This window comes from Propithecus coquereli, unplaced genomic scaffold, assembly GCF_000956105.1.
Source record: "Propithecus coquereli isolate 6110/MARCELLA unplaced genomic scaffold, Pcoq_1.0 Scaffold294, whole genome shotgun sequence".
NCBI classification, from domain to species: domain Eukaryota; kingdom Metazoa; phylum Chordata; class Mammalia; order Primates; family Indriidae; genus Propithecus; species Propithecus coquereli.
The window spans coordinates 2,574,986-2,593,158 of NW_012148552.1; the positions used below are offsets into that span (position 1 = coordinate 2,574,986).

At 45.8% G+C, this 18,173-nt stretch overlaps 1 protein-coding gene across 4 annotated transcripts in view; it reads left to right on the forward strand.

The window, feature by feature from the left end:
- Positions 1–18,173, forward strand: part of EGFR (epidermal growth factor receptor) — a 185,752-nt gene that overhangs the window by 113,681 nt on the left and 53,898 nt on the right. For all 4 annotated transcript variants that reach the window (XM_012648783.1, XM_012648784.1, XM_012648785.1 and 1 more), the window contains exons 2-4: positions 8,816–8,967; positions 13,639–13,822; positions 16,761–16,895. In XM_012648783.1, coding sequence (XP_012504237.1) covers positions 8,816–8,967; positions 13,639–13,822; positions 16,761–16,895 — 471 coding nt within the window. The remainder of the gene's footprint in view (positions 1–8,815; positions 8,968–13,638; positions 13,823–16,760; positions 16,896–18,173) is intronic.

Here is an 18,173-nt window from a genome sequence, read left to right on the forward strand (position 1 = left end):
GTCGCGCGTGGAAGGAGCGTGCCGAGGGCCAGGGACGCTGGAGTACCCGGGTGCTTCGCCCACGGCGCCGTACATGCTTCCCTGCTGTTTTCTCTCGCCAGTTCTCGGGTTTACAAAGAGGGAAGTCGAGTCACGGAGGAAGGGTGGTGGCGCGCAAAAGGCAGGCTTGGGTTTAAACACAGAGCTGTCTTTCCTGAAGTCAAACTGGTCAGGATTGGAAGCCGATTTCCAAGCACTGGTCTTTGGCAGCGACCGCATTTTGGAATTTTGTGTTTCCCGTTCCCTTCCCAGACGTCCCCGGGCCCACCCTGCGTGATAATCATCCGTGTCCCCGTCACCCCACGCCCGCACGCCCTGCCCTGCGCGCCCCCAGCTGCCCGCGGCACCTGTCCCCCTCCTGGCGCCTCCCTCTGACGCCCACGGGGACAGCAGCGCCACGTGGGGGCCGGAGCAGAGCTCCGTGCGGGGCAGCGGCGCGAGCGTCGCAGTGGCCGCAGACTTTGGCGGGGAAAGGCGCCGGGTGTGCGGAGCGCCCCCGCGTGAGCTGGAGGCCGTCCGCCGGCCGAGGGGTCAGCGCGGCGCCTGCGCAGTGGAGGCGCGTAGCCGGCGTCTCCAGCAGGGAAAGCGGGCACCGCGGCCGCGCAGTGCGTGCTTTCACACGGAGAGATCCTAAACGAAATCCAGTCTTATGCGCTTTCTTCAGTGTGCCCTGCTCAGTAGTCAATATCAAGGAATACTCCAGCCACGTGCAGGCCTAATTCTATGTAAATAATCTGTTTTCCTCTATCCGTGAATTTTTGTTCAGTAGGTATCCATGTGTTTAAAATATAGAAGATCTGAGAAACGGGCTGCCAAGGCAAAGTGTATTGCCAGGCACAGAGTAGGTACTCAAAACAGATTTATTGAATGAAAAAATGTCAGACCGATGGAAACCTTTTTTATTCCACTTATGTTTCTTATAGTCCAATAACAGGTCAAATTCATTTCTGATTTACTAGCTATTCAACTGCCCATTAAAGATGGAATGATTCCTCTGTAATTTAAGATTATTGATTTAAAAACTAGGTGGGGGTGAAAATAGTTTGCTGGTACCACTGAAGACATGTGGGCAGAAATAAATCACAGTGGTTACTGCCAAGGTAAAGCCTCAGTGTTGTACGTAATTTCTACTTAGAGATTTGTGATTCAGGAAGCTCTTCGCGTACACGGTCTCTGCTGCTCACGACTGCTCTGAAAGTGGCAGCGCGGGCCCCGTGTTAGCCAGGGTCCACTGCGACCTCGGGAGTCGGGGTAATGGGCGGGACATCATCCCGTGATGGTACCGTCACAATCTTCCTGCTGATGCCACTGGAAACGTATCCCTCAGCCCCTCGTAGAACTGGCCTTCCTGAAACTCAGAAACATCACTGAACTCCCAGGAGAGTGGGACACAACCTACAAAGGTATCCTAACTCTACTTCGTACATTTTTTACAAATCACAGACTTAGCTTGGGGTTATTTTAATGACTAGCAGGAGAATCCCAGGGATGAAATGAACCAGGTTTGGAGTTGTTTCCCAACTCAAAATAAGAGATGTTATTTTAAAGTCTTCTTGTTAGCTTAATTAGAGTTGCTTGAGTTTGCAGCTGTGTCAGGCACGCCAAAGCTTGGCATGTCTAGTCCAGTAGGCATATTATAATGTACATGGAAAATTATCAGAGGACTTTTTGAGTATTACATGTGTGTTTCCAAGTTGCAGTGCAGATTCAAATTCAGTTTGACAAGCATCTTCAGGTGCCTTCCAACTAAGAGCTATGTATTAGTTGTGAAATAAAATATATTAAAATAAGGAACCACTGAGAAAAACAAAGTTTTGTAAAATGAAGAAAAGTGTTGTTCATGGTTATAATGAGACTTTTCCCATTCCACAAAACCTTTGATTAAACCCACAGTGAAAATTTAAATGCTGCTGTGTATTTACTTTTGTCTTTCCAATTATTTCATGATGACTCACAACCATAGATTGTTTTAGTTCCTATTATTGCAAACTATTCTGTGGGTTAAATAAGTTTCATAGACTAGTCTGGTACTGTAATCACAGTTGACAGCACTGTTTCTGTGGGGTAAATTGAGGCTCTTAATAATTGTACATGATCATTTCTCCATTAAAAAATACATTTTATTAAGATTTCCACCTTTGACCTTGTTCAACATAGGTTAATACATGGTTACTGTGGAAAATTGTGGTTACCGTGGTTACTGTGGAAAATTTGAAAAATGTAAAAACTATGAAGAAGAAATAAGAAAAAACACCCAGAAATCCACAATTAAGAAAAGACCATTGTTAACAACATGGTGTATTTCCTTCCTGTCCCATTTCTGTGCTTTTTAGCATAGTTGAGCTATATATATAAATACATATACATTTTGAAATTTTAGTAAAGCACAATAAATTATAAATCCTAATACAATGAAACCTCTGGCAAATTCACTGAGTATCTTTTCCTTATATATATTTTGAACCTATTATGTAAATATCATCTTATTTGAGATTTCCTTAAACCTTTCAGCATGAACATGGAAAAAATCCTCCTTTCGTTTTAAAGTTTGATTAAATATCTACCTAGGCAAAAAAGATTTTATAATGACCAATGAGAAACTGGGGAGACTGTCACTTTTACAACACATCCAGCCTCCCATCTCCTCTTCCATCAGACACGTGGAAAAAAAAAAGGCAAAGAAACCCAGGTCAGGTAGTTTAAGACTTTGGTCATATGGCCACCCATTGCTTTCACAGCAAAAATGTCAATGCAACAACATGTGTGTACTCCACAGCAATCTAATGAGATAGACATACATAGAGAGAGACTTCAGCTTACCATAGTTTGATTTAGGAGTTTTTGACTTCACAGTGGTGCAAAAGCAATATACATTCAGTAGGAACCACATTTCAAAGTTTCAATTTTGATCTCCTCGGCTAGTGATACGAGGTACAATACTCTCTTGCTGTGCTTGGGCAGTGGCAAGGGGCTGCATCTCCCGTCAGCCAGGAGATCAGGAGAGTCAAAAACTGACGCTCTACAGTGTACTGTGTTGCCAGCATTTTTAGGATCTTGTATTTTGTGTTTTTGCATCCCCTCATGTCTACAAAACGGCCGTATTTAACAATATTTTTAATTTGGGATGGGTTTATCAGGACATAGCCCCATCATAAGTCGGGGAGCATCTGTATATGTACATGGTGGGGAGAGATGGATAACAAATGCATAAAAAAATAACAATTTTTGATTATTTTTAAGTGATTACTATTTAATAATAAGTAGTGATCACTGGAGAAAGGAAAGAAACAATAATGTGACAGATCATAGATGTGGGTACTTAAACTAATGTGGTTGCAGAACAGGCTTTCCTGGGGGGCGGGGCCATCCAGGCAGAACCTCGGTTATGCGAAAGAGGCAAAGATGCAGACAAGGCGGGGTGGGGTGGAAGAGCATGTGGCCCAGATGGAGCAGCCCTGGGAGAGCAGGAGTTGGGCCAGAGCGAGAGAAGCAGAGCGTGTGGCTGCGACGGTGAGCAGGAGGAGACAGCTGAGGGGCCTTGTAAGACCACAGGACAAAGCTCAAACCGATTCGAGTTAGACTGGGAAGCTTTTGGCTGGTTCAAACCAAGCACTAGTAGGGTGTGATTTCTGCTTTGAAACAGAGTGCTCTGCAGAAAATGGGGCAAGGATAGAAGCAGAGACAAGTTAGGGGGCCAAAGGGAGAAATTTACAAGAGCCCAACTACTTTGGCAGCCATTAACATGTGGTTGAGCAAACAACAAATTAAAACAATTATAAATCTACTAAGTGTCTAAGTGGATTTGGGCAAATCTGGAGAAACTTGTTTTAATGTCATGTGTTAATCAGTGATACAGATTTGCCTAGGCTTGTGTGCAGAGAGAGGTGTACACCCCCATAATGGCAGAGGAAGGCCACAGAGCCTACCCCATAAAACCAGGGTCATTTCAAGACTTAAAGGAGGCAGGTTGTTTTTATTTTCAGTTAAGATAAGTGAGGGTTTTCTTAAGAGAAAGAATAACCAGACCGTGGGTCAGCCCTAGGTGCCCAAGGATCAGAGACAGGTGACTCCCGTGTACACTTTCCTGAATCTCACGAAAAGCCAGGTGTGACCCAGCAGCGGGGAGGCATCTCAGAAATGCTACACTGTGAAGTGAGCCTTACACAAAGGGCAACACAGTGATTTCATTTGCATGTAGCTCTAAAGTAGGCAAAATGATTCTGCAGCACAAAGAGCTCACAACGGTGTGCCTCTGGTGCGTAGGGGCAGGATCAACTCAGAGGGGCACGAGGGCGACCGTGATGGCTTATACTGCAATAGGAGCTTGGTTTGCACAGGCACACGCGTTTGTTGAAAGATTAATCCTCTCACCGTTGGTGAATGTTACCTCAAAAACAACAACAACTGTAAATTAATATTGAACTGTAGTCAGTGACATGCCAAGGTGAAGTATACTGATATTTCTACTTTAGTTTAAAATGCATCCCAGAATCAAATGGATAGATGCATAGATATGTGATAAAGCAAATACAGTAAAATGCTAACGTAAGGATGTTCATGATACAGTTTGTTCAGCATTTCTATATATTTACAAATCTTCATGATAAAATCTGAGGACAAAAACCTAGTGGTTTGAAGACCTGAGTTGTAGGGCCTGCTGGTCTCTTGATGTATAGAATTTGTCATCACATTTACAAGAGCTAGAGCATTTACAAGAGCACTAGCATTTTGGATGGAGCTTGACACAAACACTGTTAATTGTGTGGTTTTCAAATGTATAGACCTAAATTAATGTTAAATTTCTCATTGAATAACTTAAATACCTAATCCTAAATGCATATCTTTATGAAATTCTTAAAGTATAATGTGTTCTTTTTTATGTCTAACATTTGGAATAAACCTGTATGCAGATCCATACATCCCAGTTTAGACATAACTTAGGGTAATATACATCGACTGAAGTCCCCTAATATCTGTCCAGATGCACGTCATATTATGTTCCTGTCACATTCTCAGTAACTAACTTTAGTAAAAGAAAGTCAAAAGCTTATATAGTCATTCAGTCTTCAAAACAATTTAGGGAGGTTGCCTTAGTTCATTTTGTGCTGCTATAACAGTACCACAGACTGTGTAATTTATAAAGAAAATAAATTTATTTGGCTCGTGGTTCTGGAGACTGGGAAATCCAAGGGCATGGCGTCAGCATCTGCTTGGCACCTGGTGAGGGCCTTTATGCTGTGTCATCCCATGGCAGAAGGGCAGGAGAGTGTGTGGGTGAGGGGTTGGGGGACAGAGAGGAAGGGAACCAAACTCAACCTTTATGAAGAACCCACTCCCATGATGATTAACCCACTCCCACAGTAACGACCGTAATCAACTCAGGGGGGCAGAGCTCTCGTGACCTAATCACCTCTCCACACTGTTGCTTTGGGGATTAAGTTTTCAACACATGAACTTTGGGGGACACATTCAGACCACAGCAGAGGTCAATATCATGTCACCATCTTCATATTTGAGGAAAGGCATGGCATAGCTTAGGGAAGTGGTTCAAAGTCACACAATGAGGAAATGGTTAAACAAAAACTTTCTCTTGGACTAATTAAAAAGCTCTTACTCTTTTCAGTTTTGTATTGAATCTGCCTAACTAGTTTGTGATTGTTATTTTTTGAATAATTTTACTTATCTTGGTGGTCTCACATTTAAATTTTCCTCATTGCTCTGTATTTATAACATGAGATATTTGGTACAAAGATGGAACAAGACTTACACTTTTTTTTAATCAGGAAACCTAGACCAAGTTATTCTGACCCTCATCCTAGATCTCGCCTACATGCGGCGCTCTCCTTTTGGATATACGAAAAGAGAAAGCCTCAGAAGAAACAGCTTTGTCATGATTTCTTTTCACACTTTAGTAATTAACCCTAGGATGGTAATCAGGATGGACTTGCCTTATATTGAATCGGATAATATATCAACTGCTTCCTTATTCTCAAGTATAGACATGTTGGGTAAATTGGGGATTGAGGTTTCTTTGCAAATTTTTACCATTATTAAAAAATAAATAATGAACAGCAGTCTGCATAAAACTTTTTTTTTTTTTTTTTGAGACAGAGTCTCACTGTTGCCCCTGGTAGAATGCAGTGGTGTCATCATAGCTCACTGCAACCTCAAACTCCAGGGCTCAAGTGATTGCCAAGCTAATTTTGTCTATTTTTGCTAGAGACGGGGTCTTGCTCTGACTCAGGCCGGTCTCAAACTCCTGACCTCAAGCAATCCTCCTACCTCGGCCTCCCAGAGTGCTAGAATTACAGGCATGAGCCACTGTGCCTGGCCAGACTTTTTCTATGTTTAGGTCTAGTTCCTCAGAATAGGTTTTCCAATGTGGAATCATCATGATGTAGAATCAAGCATATTCATTTGTTTACACGGGTTGTCCAGTTGCTTCCCAAAATGTTATATGAATTAATATTCATATCAATAATGTCTAATGTTGCTATTATTTTCCAAATATAGGATCTTTTTTCTGAATATAAAAGTAATTCATGCTAAGTCATAGACAATAAAAGGTTCATGATAGGTATTCATCAAATAAATACTCTTGGTGCTCATTTATGACTTTTTGAGTAAATGAAGGAAAGCACAAGTACAGTCTTTTAAAAATATTGCTTCGTCTAACAGACTAATCTTAAATGGCATGCTGTCCTGTATTTTACTGATAAAAATTACTTATTGATTTAAAAATAAAAATTTCTTTGGTTCAGCTGAAACTTACAAGCTAATGTCCGTGATCATTTAAAATGAAAGTAACTGTCTTTGTCTCCATCCCTCTGTACATTGAAGAAACTTCTGAAAACTGCTCCAGCCCCAGGTGCTAGTTGACCCTGATCCCCAGGTTAGCCGAGGGCCAAGCAGCACTTGCTGCTACCTGGACCGCAGCCGATCAGTTAGAACGAGAGACAGAAGCCATAGTCTGTCAACCAGGAAAGCAGCTTTTGTTCCAAGGTGTGTCACCTGGAAGGTCATGTGGTCTTGTCAAAACCCTGTACCTACATGAGTAGTGACGTCTGTAAGGGCCTTAGAATTGGGAAATCAGTCTGGCCCTGTCTGCACGTGTAGCCGACAGTTATACGGCTATTCCACCTTGAGGCTGCGTCCAGAGCAGCCCATGCTCCGGAGTGGCAGCAGCCCAGAGATGCGGGGCCGAGTCAGCGTGGTGGTTGGAAAAATTATAGAATTCCACCCCGGAGGTAGCAGACAGGGAGTCCACAGTGTCGATTTTCGTAGTTCCCACGTGAAAGTTCTTGCTGCCACTGAATTCGAATGAGAACACGGAAGGGAAGAAGAGGGAAGTGGCCACGGAGCTAAAGAGCACGTGGAGACAGCCTCACGCTCGGCGTCTGCGTGAGCGCTGGCGCTGCCTGTGCTGTCTGATGTGCTCGCCTGCGGCTCGTCGCTGGGCATCAGGTGATGCTCGGTGCGTAATTCCATGCGCAGGGAACAGAGAATCCTGTAAAGTAGAAACGCACCTTTAAAAAGAGTTCTAAAGAAAGTGCGTGCGTGCTGGCCGTGGCCTTGCTTTGTGCTCTGCCACCTGGTCACTGATTGCTTAGCACCGTGGAGATAAGGAAGGGTCTGGCCAGGTCTGAATCCAATGTCCAAAGCCGGAGTTCATGTCTCTTCACGCTTGCAATCGTTTCGGTTCAAATCGTAGCCCCTTCACAAGCTCCCCGCCTCAAAGCCCCAAGCCTGTGTTTTGTTACGCTGGCCTAGACACGCCTCCCACGGAGCTGGGTCTGGAAACACAACTCTAGTGTAATCCTCTCCTTTGCTTTTAAATATGGCCTCCCAGGTGCATTGCTATAGTCCAGCTTTGTCCCCTAGTTTAAATGTTTCCTCAGATTAAGTTTGATACCTCGAAAGTGCGTCAGGGCTTGAGCGTGCCGTGGCTGGGCCGTGGCAGGTGGTGCAGAGCTGTCAGCCTGCACCTGTGCTGGGTGGACTAACGGAGTGAGGACAGACAGAGGGACGTGTTGGGTTCTCACTAGCTGAGTGTTGTTTTAAATGTTATATTTCCGTTTCTATTATATTCTAAATATTCTATGATTAGACCTTTGATTTGTTTTTTTTCTCTTTTATTTCAGCGTATTATGGGGGTACAGATGTTTAGGTTACGTATGTTGCCCTTGGCCCCCCCCAAGTCCGAGTTTCAAATATTTTCTGATGCATTAATAAAGAAGAATATTTTTAATCTCCAGCCCGTTAGGTTTTTAATTGACAGTCTTGTCGCTGATTTTAGGTGTGCAATGTTGTGGTCAGAAACTATTGCCCAATGTATGTTATGTTTGTAAACATTCTTTGCACACACAGTAATGTGACATACTGTATTTGTGCAAAGTAAAAAGTTCATTATGTAGTTATTAATTCAGCCCTGCAATTATTATTTAAATGCCTCATGATACTAGTTTTTTGCCTACTGGAGCTTTTATAGACTTATCTTAAAGACTTTTTAAACATTTCGTCTATTCTCCCTTGAATTTTTATCATTTTTTATGTGTGTATTTTAATGTAATGCAATTCCATGCATTATAGGGACAAGCTATCTCTTACTATGAAGTTCACTTATATAAACTTAAACATTTTTATCATATTTGCCTTGATATGTCCTTTAATCAGAATATCATAGGTCACTAAAGTTTATAAAGTTAATGAATATTGTTTTATTTTAGTTTTCCTACTTTTCTCAGCATTTCACATAATATCTTCTTTTTTCTTCCAGTTTGCCAAGGCACAAGTAACAAGCTCACCCAGTTGGGCACTTTTGAAGACCACTTTCTGAGCCTCCAGAGGATGTTCAATAACTGTGAAGTGGTCCTTGGGAATTTGGAAATTACCTACGTGCAAAAGAATTATGACCTTTCCTTCTTAAAGGTTAGTTCAATGATGTTGATTGTCCTACCCAAATATAATACAAGTAAATATAAGTAGGTAAAGGAGTTAGCAGAATTTAACTTAAAGTGTGTTTACTTTTGCTATGGCTATTACGAGTCCTAGGAAGGTACAGATGGGAGTTCTGTGAGAAAGCCACTCTACCAGCGAGCGTCAAGTAACAGCTAGAAAAGAACATGGAAGGGAAATAGGCTGGTCTGGCATTCCACTGCCATCGCACACGCTGGCAGCAAACCCTGACCATTACTTCAGCCATGGTGTGCTGGTGGTATACTGGTTCTTAAAAAAAAAAAAAAAAAAAAAAGCCCTGTTTTGTAGCATTTGCCCGTTTTCCTTGCTGTGAATACTCCCACCATAGCTGATTTCAAACTACCAAGAGCTGCAGAAGCAAGTCGCAGAGTTGCTGACTATTTCATGGTAGGCTCTAGTGAGCTGGTAAGAGCCACTCTGAAGGCTTCAGAGTTTGGCGGTAGTTGAACTTAGATTTGCTTGGCCACCTTCTTAGATTTTTTTTTTCTTTCTTTTAAAATAAGATATCATACAAGACAGGCACAAAATAATTTTTTTAATTTCCATTTTTATCTGTATTTTACACCAAGTAGAATGATAGTCACAGCATTCCTTTTTAAAAATTATTTGTATAAATTTATGGGGTACAAGTGTAATTTTGTTACATGTATGTATTATGTATGATTACATCTGGTGAAGTCAGGGCTTTTAGTGTATCCATCACCCAAATAACGTACAAAGTGCATTGTACCTATTAAGTAATTTCTTATCATCCACCCCCCACCCTCCACAATTCCGAGCTATCATCCACGCTCTGTCTCCATGTGTACACATAAGTGAGAACGTGCGGTGTTTGACCTTCTGTGTCTGAGTTGTTTGACTTGAGATATGGCCTCCAGCTCCATCCATGTTGCTGCAAAGATATGATTTGGTTCCTTCCTGTGGCTGCGCAGTGTTCCATTGTGCACATGCACCACATTTTCTTTATCCAATCACCCATTTATGGACACCTATGTCAGTTCCATGTCTTTGCCATTGTGAATGGTGCTGTGATAAGCATGTGAGTGCAGGTGCATTTTTAATATAATGATGTGCTTTCCTTTGGATAGATACCCAGCAGGGAGATTGCTGGATCAAATGGTAGTTGTGGTGTGATGTTAAGTTGTTAATTTGTCATCTTTCTACTTTTTTGATGTAGGAATTTAATGCTATAAACTCCCCTTTCAGCACAACTTTTGCCGTATCCCTGGGGGTTTGGTATGTTGTGTTTCCATTTTCGTTTGTTTCGAAACATTTTTCAGTTTCCATTTTAATTTCTTCATTGATCCAGTGATCATTCGGGATCATGTTGTTTAATTTCAATGTATTTGTATAATTTCCTAATTTCCTCTTGAAATTGATTTCTCATTTCATTCTGCTGTAGTCTGAGAAGCTACTTGATATGATTTCAGTTTTTTAAAACTCACTGAGACTTGTTTTATGGCCTAACATATAGTCTATCTTGGAGAATGTTCCATGTGCTGATGAGAAAAATGTGTAGTCTGTACTTGCTGGGTAGAATGTTCTGTAAATGTCTGTTAGGTCCATTTGATCTAAAGTCCAGCATTTCTTTGTTGATTTTCTGTCTCAATTATCTGTCTAGTGCTGCGAGTGGGGTGTTGAAGTCCCCCACTATTATTGTATTACTGTCTGTCTCTTTCTTTGGGTCTAGTAATATTTGTTTTATGAATCTGCATGATGTAGACTGCATATATATCTAGGATTGTTATATTTTCTTGCTGAATTGATCCTTTTATCATTATATTATGAACCTGTTTGTCTTTTTTTTTTTGCTGTTTTTGATTTAAAGTCTGTTTTATCTGACGTAAGTATAGCTACTCCTGTTCAATTTTGTTTTCCATTTGCATGGATATCTTTTTCTGCCCCTTTACTTTCATTCTATGTGCTTCTTTACAGATAAGATGAGTTTCTTATAAGTAACATATATATGGATCATTTTTTATCCATTCTGCCAATCTATGGAATATTTACTGTATTTATGTTCAAAGTTAACATTGATATGTGAGATTTTGTTTTTGTCCTATCAATTATTATCTAGTTGTTTTATAAAGTCTTTGTTTCTTTTTCTCTATTTGTCTTTGTGGTTTGGTGGAATTCTGTAGTCTTGCCATTTGATTCCTTTCTCTTCCTCCTTTGTGTGATTGTTTTATGAGACCTATGAGTTTTATACTTTTGTGTGTTTTTATGATAGTGAATGTCGACCTTTGGTTTCCATGTTAGGACTCTTTTGAGCATTTCTATATAGGGCCAGTCTAGTGGTGATAAATTCCCTCAGTGTTTGCTTGTCTGGGAAAGACTTTATTTCTGCTCCATTTATGAAGCTTAATCTAGCTGGATATAAAATTCATGGCTGGCAGTTTTTTTCTTTTAGCACTTTGAAAACATCATCCCATCCTATTCTGATTTGCAAGGTTACTGCTGAAAAGTCCACTGTTAGTTTGATGGGGTTTCCTTTATAGGTGACTAGATGCTTTTTTCTCTTGCTGATTTTTAAAAAATTTTCTCCTTCATGACTTTAAACATTCTGATGACAATATGCTGTGGTGAAATGCACTTTGTAATGTGTTTTCCTAGGGATCAATAGGCCTCCTATGTCTAGATATCTAAACTCTTGCTAGACTTGGGAAGTTTTCATCAATTATTTCCTTAAATAGGTTTTCTAAATGTTTTGATTTTTTTTCTTCCCCCTTGGGAATACTGATAATTCATAAATTCAGTTGCCTCATGTAGTCCCGTGTCTTGAAGGCCTTGTTCATTCCTGTTTATTCTTTTTTCTTTATTTTTCTCTGACTGAATTATTTCAAAAGACCTGTCTTCAAGTTTTTTCTTCTGCTTGGTTTAGTCTATTATTGGAGCTCTCAAGATTTTGTAATTCCTTTAATGAATTTTTAGTTCCAGAATTTGTTTGGATTTTATAAGACATTTTTCTCCTTCTTAGAGTTCTCATTCATATTCTAAACTGATTTTTTGACTTATTTTTACTTGTTTTCAAATTCTCTAACATTTCATTGAGCTTCTTTAAAATCAATATTTTGAATTATTTATATGACATTTCGAGGGTTTCTTTTTGGTTAGGATCTGTTGCTAGAGAAGTATTGTGTTCCTTCAAGGGTGTCTTAGTACCTTGTTTTTTAATGCTTCTTTTATCGTCACGCTGATTTCTGCCCATCTGGAGTAAGAGCCACTTATTATTTTTGAATTTACTTTTGTGTACTTTTTCTCTTGAAGATGCGACTGGCTTGTTGGTTAGGCAGGATTGTCTGGGTGCGTGCAGCAACAAAACCTCTGTGTGGTGGCTTTTCCAAATTCCAGGTGTGGTCGTGGTGTCCTGGGTGGGTGAGCAGCTGGGGGGCACGGGCAAGGAGCAGTGGTGGTCCCGAGAAGCTTTCTTGTTTCCGAGTGCTGTGCTCTCGTGTCGGCAGTTGTCATCATGGGCTGTGCAGGCAACCTCCAGGCCAGGAGGTGGCACTTGCAGTTAAGAGCCAGCTGTGGTGTTAGCAGTAGGGTTTGTACCCAACTTCTGTTACTCATGCGAAGTGGCCAGGTGTCTCAGGTGGTAGGTTGAGTCATGGGGGCTGTCCTCAGGCCCCTGGCAAAGTACCTGGGTGCAAGGTGGCTGCTGCTGTGCTGAGGTCCCAGCTGGCACGAGTGGGACCCGCTTCCTTCTCACAGCCTGGTCCTGGGGGGCTCACTCCTCGGTCTCCACTGTGGCAGCCCGTCAGAACATACAGTCAGTGCTGCAGCTTGCTTCTAGTCCACGATGCTCTGAGCCACAGGAATCGCCACTCAAGTCAACACCACACCTCCCTGGCCACTCTCCTGCTCCGGTCCAGGGCAGAGCCCAGTGCTGGTGCTGTGGCTGGCGCCCTGCTATACCTGTTCTTCAGTTCCTGCTGTGGGAGCTCGACCCCACTCGATCGCCAGTTCCCCAGGCCCCAGCCTGAGTCTCTAATGCCAAAGGCTGCTACCACTTCTAGCTCCCGGGATCCCACACAGCTTGCTAAGAGGTGGGATCAAGAATGGCATCCCCCTGTAGGCACCCAAGTCTGGGGCGGTACATGGGACACTTCCCAGAGCGGTTCTGTCTAACGGTCTTCTAGCCCCTTTCCAAATTAAAGCCAGGGCTTGGGAGGGTCCAGGTGCTTCCCCGTGGGGAACATGGGCCACAGGGAGACACTCGCTCCATCTCGCGTCCCGGGAGTTCACTCCCGGCGGCCAGCCAGCCGCAGCCACGCAGGCTGCCCGCCCTCCTCCTTCCCCAATCCTGGACTTTCCTTTCACTTTTCTGTGGAAGTCCTGTGCTCCTGCTTGGATAAGTGTTCAAAGTGTGGTTGTCTGCACACGAGTTTGGTTCTTCTGAGTGGACGAGGAGCCTGGACCAGCCTCCCCGAGTAGTGCACATCGCCCTTCCCCGCAGGCCTCGGCCCTGCCCCCTCCGTGGTCGCCCCGGTGTTGCACATCTGCTCAGCACACATGTGCATCATAGCTCATCTGGGTGTCCTGGGGCTCTCTGGACCCATTTCAGACCTTAAATTCTTGAGTTTCTCAGAAGAGAAATAACACGTTCATGTTTTATCTCCTTAGACCATCCAGGAGGTTGCTGGTTACGTCCTCATTGCCCTCAACACAGTGGAGAAGATTCCTCTGGAAAACCTGCAGATCATCAGAGGAAACGTGCATTATGAGAACTCATATGCCTTAGCAGTCTTGTCCAACTATGGCGCCAACAAATCCGGACTGAGGGAGCTGCCCATGCGGAGCTTACAGGGTGAGCGGCGGGGCATGGCACGGGAGGTTGTAAAAGCAGGGAGTGATTCCCATGGCACTCAGTGAGCCTGTCAGTTTCCTAATTCCCCCTCAGAGAAGACTTTTATTCATCAAGTGCACATGTGTTGAGTGCCACCTGTGTGCAACATACAGCAGGCGGAGTTACTAAAAGATGGGAGACAGTGGACTGGGAATGGGAGAGCTGAGCCAGGTTCCGGCTCCTCCACGGTCGTGGAAGTCAGTGAGGAAAGCCACAGAGCTAGTAGAAATGGCAGCGAGCTGGGGGGCAGTGAGCAGCGTGTGTGCAGGGAGTGAATAAACTGCCAGCCTCATTACCCAGGCCTCAGGGATGCGCGACATTAAAAATCAGCCCACACGTAAGGCAGTTCCGAGAGTAGCGCTGCTGCACGCGAGGCTGCGTGTAATTTAAGGACGGGGAATGAAGGTATTGTGGACGTTTGAGTTCTCGTGACAAGGACACTTAGAGGCTCCTGAGGGAGGAAAATGGGGAGAACAGTAAAAGAAAGAGGAAGTTGACTTTAAATATCAGAGAGATCAATCACTGTGCCCCCACGATGTGGCAGGTTTGGCGCCAAGAGAGTTAAATCGTGAGCTACCTTTAAAGCGCACAACTTCCTTCAAAGTAGGCGTTGTGCAGACGCTTCTTGACTTAGATGGGGTTAACACCCAGATAAACCCGGTGTAGGCTGAAAATGTCGTAAGTCGAATGTTGGGAGCATACTGGATGTGTATCGCATTCATACCAGGGCAAAGTAGAAAAATCTGAGTTGAACCGAGGTGAGCCAGGGACGATGTGTGCTCTGCCATTTTACAGGTAAATAAATGGCAGTAAGGTAACTATCCCAGGGCCCCAGACTAACGAGTAGAGAGACCAGCAACTGCCACCAAATCCCCTCCCGGGTGCCTCTCTGCCCGCGTGCCACTCAGTCTGACGGAGCAGAGCCGGCAGGAGGGGGCTGAGATGCAACAGGGGGCGCAGAACAGAGGGGTCGCACTGGCAGCGACAGGAGCTCAGCAGGGTGCAGCACTGGGACCTGGGCCACCACGTACAGCACCAAGGACAGACCCAGCCAGCCGCTCCCCTCGTGGCTCCTTGCCTTGCCAACCTGTAAACTGCCTTAAGAATTCCCACCCACCACTTTAACCGCCCAGCGCGCCCACACGTGTTTCCGTGTCTGTGCCGACGCTGACTTGTGTTGCGCCCACACGCTGTGCAGCAGCCTGTTGCACAGGTCACTGGGCACCTCTCACAACACCAGGGCCCAGAGCCAGCCTTCTGGGTGCCTGCCCCAGCTCCGTCCCTCAGCAGCCAGGACGTGTGCTTTAATCTGTGCCTCAGTTTCCTCATCTTCAAAATGTGGATTGCATACCTGCTAAAACGTGGTGCCACGCTTCCTAGGGCTGTGGAGAAAGTGAGGAGAGTGACCCCAGGTAAAGCACTTGCCCGCTTCTGCTGTCCTGGGCACAGCCGCATGCGGTGCTCGGCGATCAGCCCAGGCCCACACAGCCAGCACGCCCCGAGCGTCCACAGTGCCAGCGAGCCGCCAGGAAGTGGCACTGAGGCCGCCCTTTCCTCTCCTCTCGCAGTCCAGGCGCCGACCTTGGCCACTCCCTGGGGGCCTGGCTCTCGCCCTTTCTCCCGCCTGTGCCGGCTTCCAAGTGGGTGTGTCCAGGGGTCGCCCTGCTCTCACCTCTCACCTCACACACAAAGCGCCACAACTGGGGCCTCATGGCCTCCCAACCTTCCGCTCGCCTCCTTTGCCGTCCGCCACCCACTGAGGGAGCCCGCGCCTGCTGCCACCGTGCTGCTGCCCTGGGCCTGCCCCGCGGCCCGCCGTGCCCCTCCTCCTCTTCCTCCGAAACCTGCACGTCTGTCCGCCTTGTGGCCGTCTCACACGGCCGCCAGGACCCTCCCAAGGGAAGCCTTCCTTTTCCACGTGGCACATCCATTCCCCGCCTGCGGGCATTATTTTCTATGTCTAAGGGTGGTTTATTTCTGTATTTGCGTGACAGATGGTCACTGAGCAGTCACGAGGATTAATGAAGATAATGCTTATAAATCCACCAGCACGGTACCTGGCCTCGTCACATGTCAGGGTCTCCTGCAGGCATGGGGTTGTTAAACTGTGTGACATGTCTGTCCCCCAGGCCTGTCATCCTCAGAGAGAAGCCAGCAGGTCCTGCTCGTCCTCGCAGACGCCACAGCACTGGCACGGGGCTGTGTGCACATGAGCCGCTCTGTAAATGTTCCTGTTAAACGTCCTTGGTGCAACAACACTCTCCCTGTGCGCAGGCTTGATTTTTTCCATTTCTGACTTTTTCACGTCCTCTCAGCTCTTCCTTGGAAACAATTGTAGGATATCGCACGTCCCTTGCACCCCTGGCATCTGCTGTCTCTGTCATCCATGCAGATCCTCCTGCCCCATACCACTCTCACCCTTCTTCTCCGGTGGAAATCCTCCCCAGGCGCCCGGGAGTGTGCTAGCGGCAAGCTGCCCACCCCCTCCCCGCATTCCAGGTCCACAGCACTTGGGCCGCCACCTGCCCTTCACGCCGAGGGACAGTTCCAGCCCAGTCGGCCAGCCCCCGGGGAGCCCGCCGCTTACCACACGCTCGTCATTCGTGCTGTGCCCGCTGATGAAACCATTCTCCTCCTCCCTGTCCTTACTTCTCAATTTCTAATCCTGTTCAAGGCCCAGCTCAGAAACGTCCTGACTCCCCCACAGCACTGCCAGTGACCAGTGCTTCGTCTGCCTCCTCTTCCAGGGAAGCTTCCAGACGACTAACCACAGGGACTCTGGTTTTGCACACTGGCATCTTTTTAGCAGATGTAAAGCAATGTAAAGAAATGCGTACACACTTCACGAGAATGTGAAGGAGGCGGAAGGGGTGCTCACTGCGGGTCCATTCTCATGCAGAAATCCTGCATGGTGCTGTGCGGTTCAGCAACAACCCTGTCCTCTGCAACGTGGAGACCATCCAGTGGCGGGACATCGTCAGCAGTGACTTTCTGAGCAATATGTCGATGGACTTCCAGAACGCCCTGGGCAATTGTAAGTGGTGCACAAACGTTCTCTCTGCCTCCAGCTGTGCAGTGTTGGGTGGGGAAGGGAGAAGACATGTTTAGCATCAAGTCACAATAATCTGAAACAAAAAGAAATTGTGAACAAAACATCTGTCCCCTAGAAGAGCATTTATCTAAGAAAGAGGTGAAAGTCTGTCTTTCGTGGTACGAGTTAGCCCCGTGCTGACAGGGCAGGTCACCCCTGGGCAGTGGAGCCCACGTGTGGCAGGGAAGGCAGCAGGGGCTTCTCCATCCTGCCTCTAGGAGGCTTGTGTGCATCTGACTCGCTCCGGAGTCCTAACACGGCACAGGCCTGGGCGCTGCCCCCCCCACTGAGGGGTGTAGATACCCCCACACGGAGCCATGGGCAAAACTGAGCACAGCCCCCAGGGAGGAAGTTTATCCACATGTCCCTGAATGCTCGTGACCCAGTCCCCACCCTGCTCACCCACAGGGACGCAGGGCCTGCCACCTGCCCTGGCCAGCGCTCAGACTCAGGTTTGCACTCACCAGGCTCCCTGAGCTGCTCCCTCCTGAGCTCCCAGTCCCTTAAAATGAGACAGGATCCCCATCTCTGCTGTTCTGTGTCCCCGCAACTGGGCAGTGGGCACCTGCTTGGTTTTTGGTCTCCAAGAAAATACAGCTGGCATGGACCTTCGAAGTCATCAGCCAGAGCCTTTGGTTTGCTATTTACTCGTTTTTTTCTTTATTTCATTTATTTCTTGATTTGTTTGATGAAATACCCATAATATAAGATTTACCGTTTCACCTATTTTTAACTTCATAGTAACCGTGCACAGCGTTGTGCAGGCGTCACCACCATCCAGACGCTTCTGAGCTTGCAGACCTGACACTCTGCCTGTTAGGTGATAGCTCCCTGTCGGCCCCGTCTCCAGACCCTGGCCCTGGCCGTCGTTCCACCTTCTGTCTCTGAACTGACTGCTCTAGAGCCCTCGTACAAGTGTAGTCCACGGTGTTCGTCCTTTTGTGTCTGGCTTATTTCCTCTTGCAAGATGTCCTCAAGGCCCCCGCCCCCGTGGTGGCATGTGTCAAGAGTTTCATGCCTCTTTACGGAGGGATGATATTCCATCGTGTGTTTAGGCCACACTTGGTTCGTGCTTCGTCCACCAGCGGACACTCGGGCTGCTTCCGCCTTTTGACAGTTTGGAGAACGCTGCTGCACACATGGGTAGCAAGCCCCTTTCTCTTACAAATATGTTATTCATCCTGACACCTACTATGTTTTCAAGAAACTGAGAGGTGTATT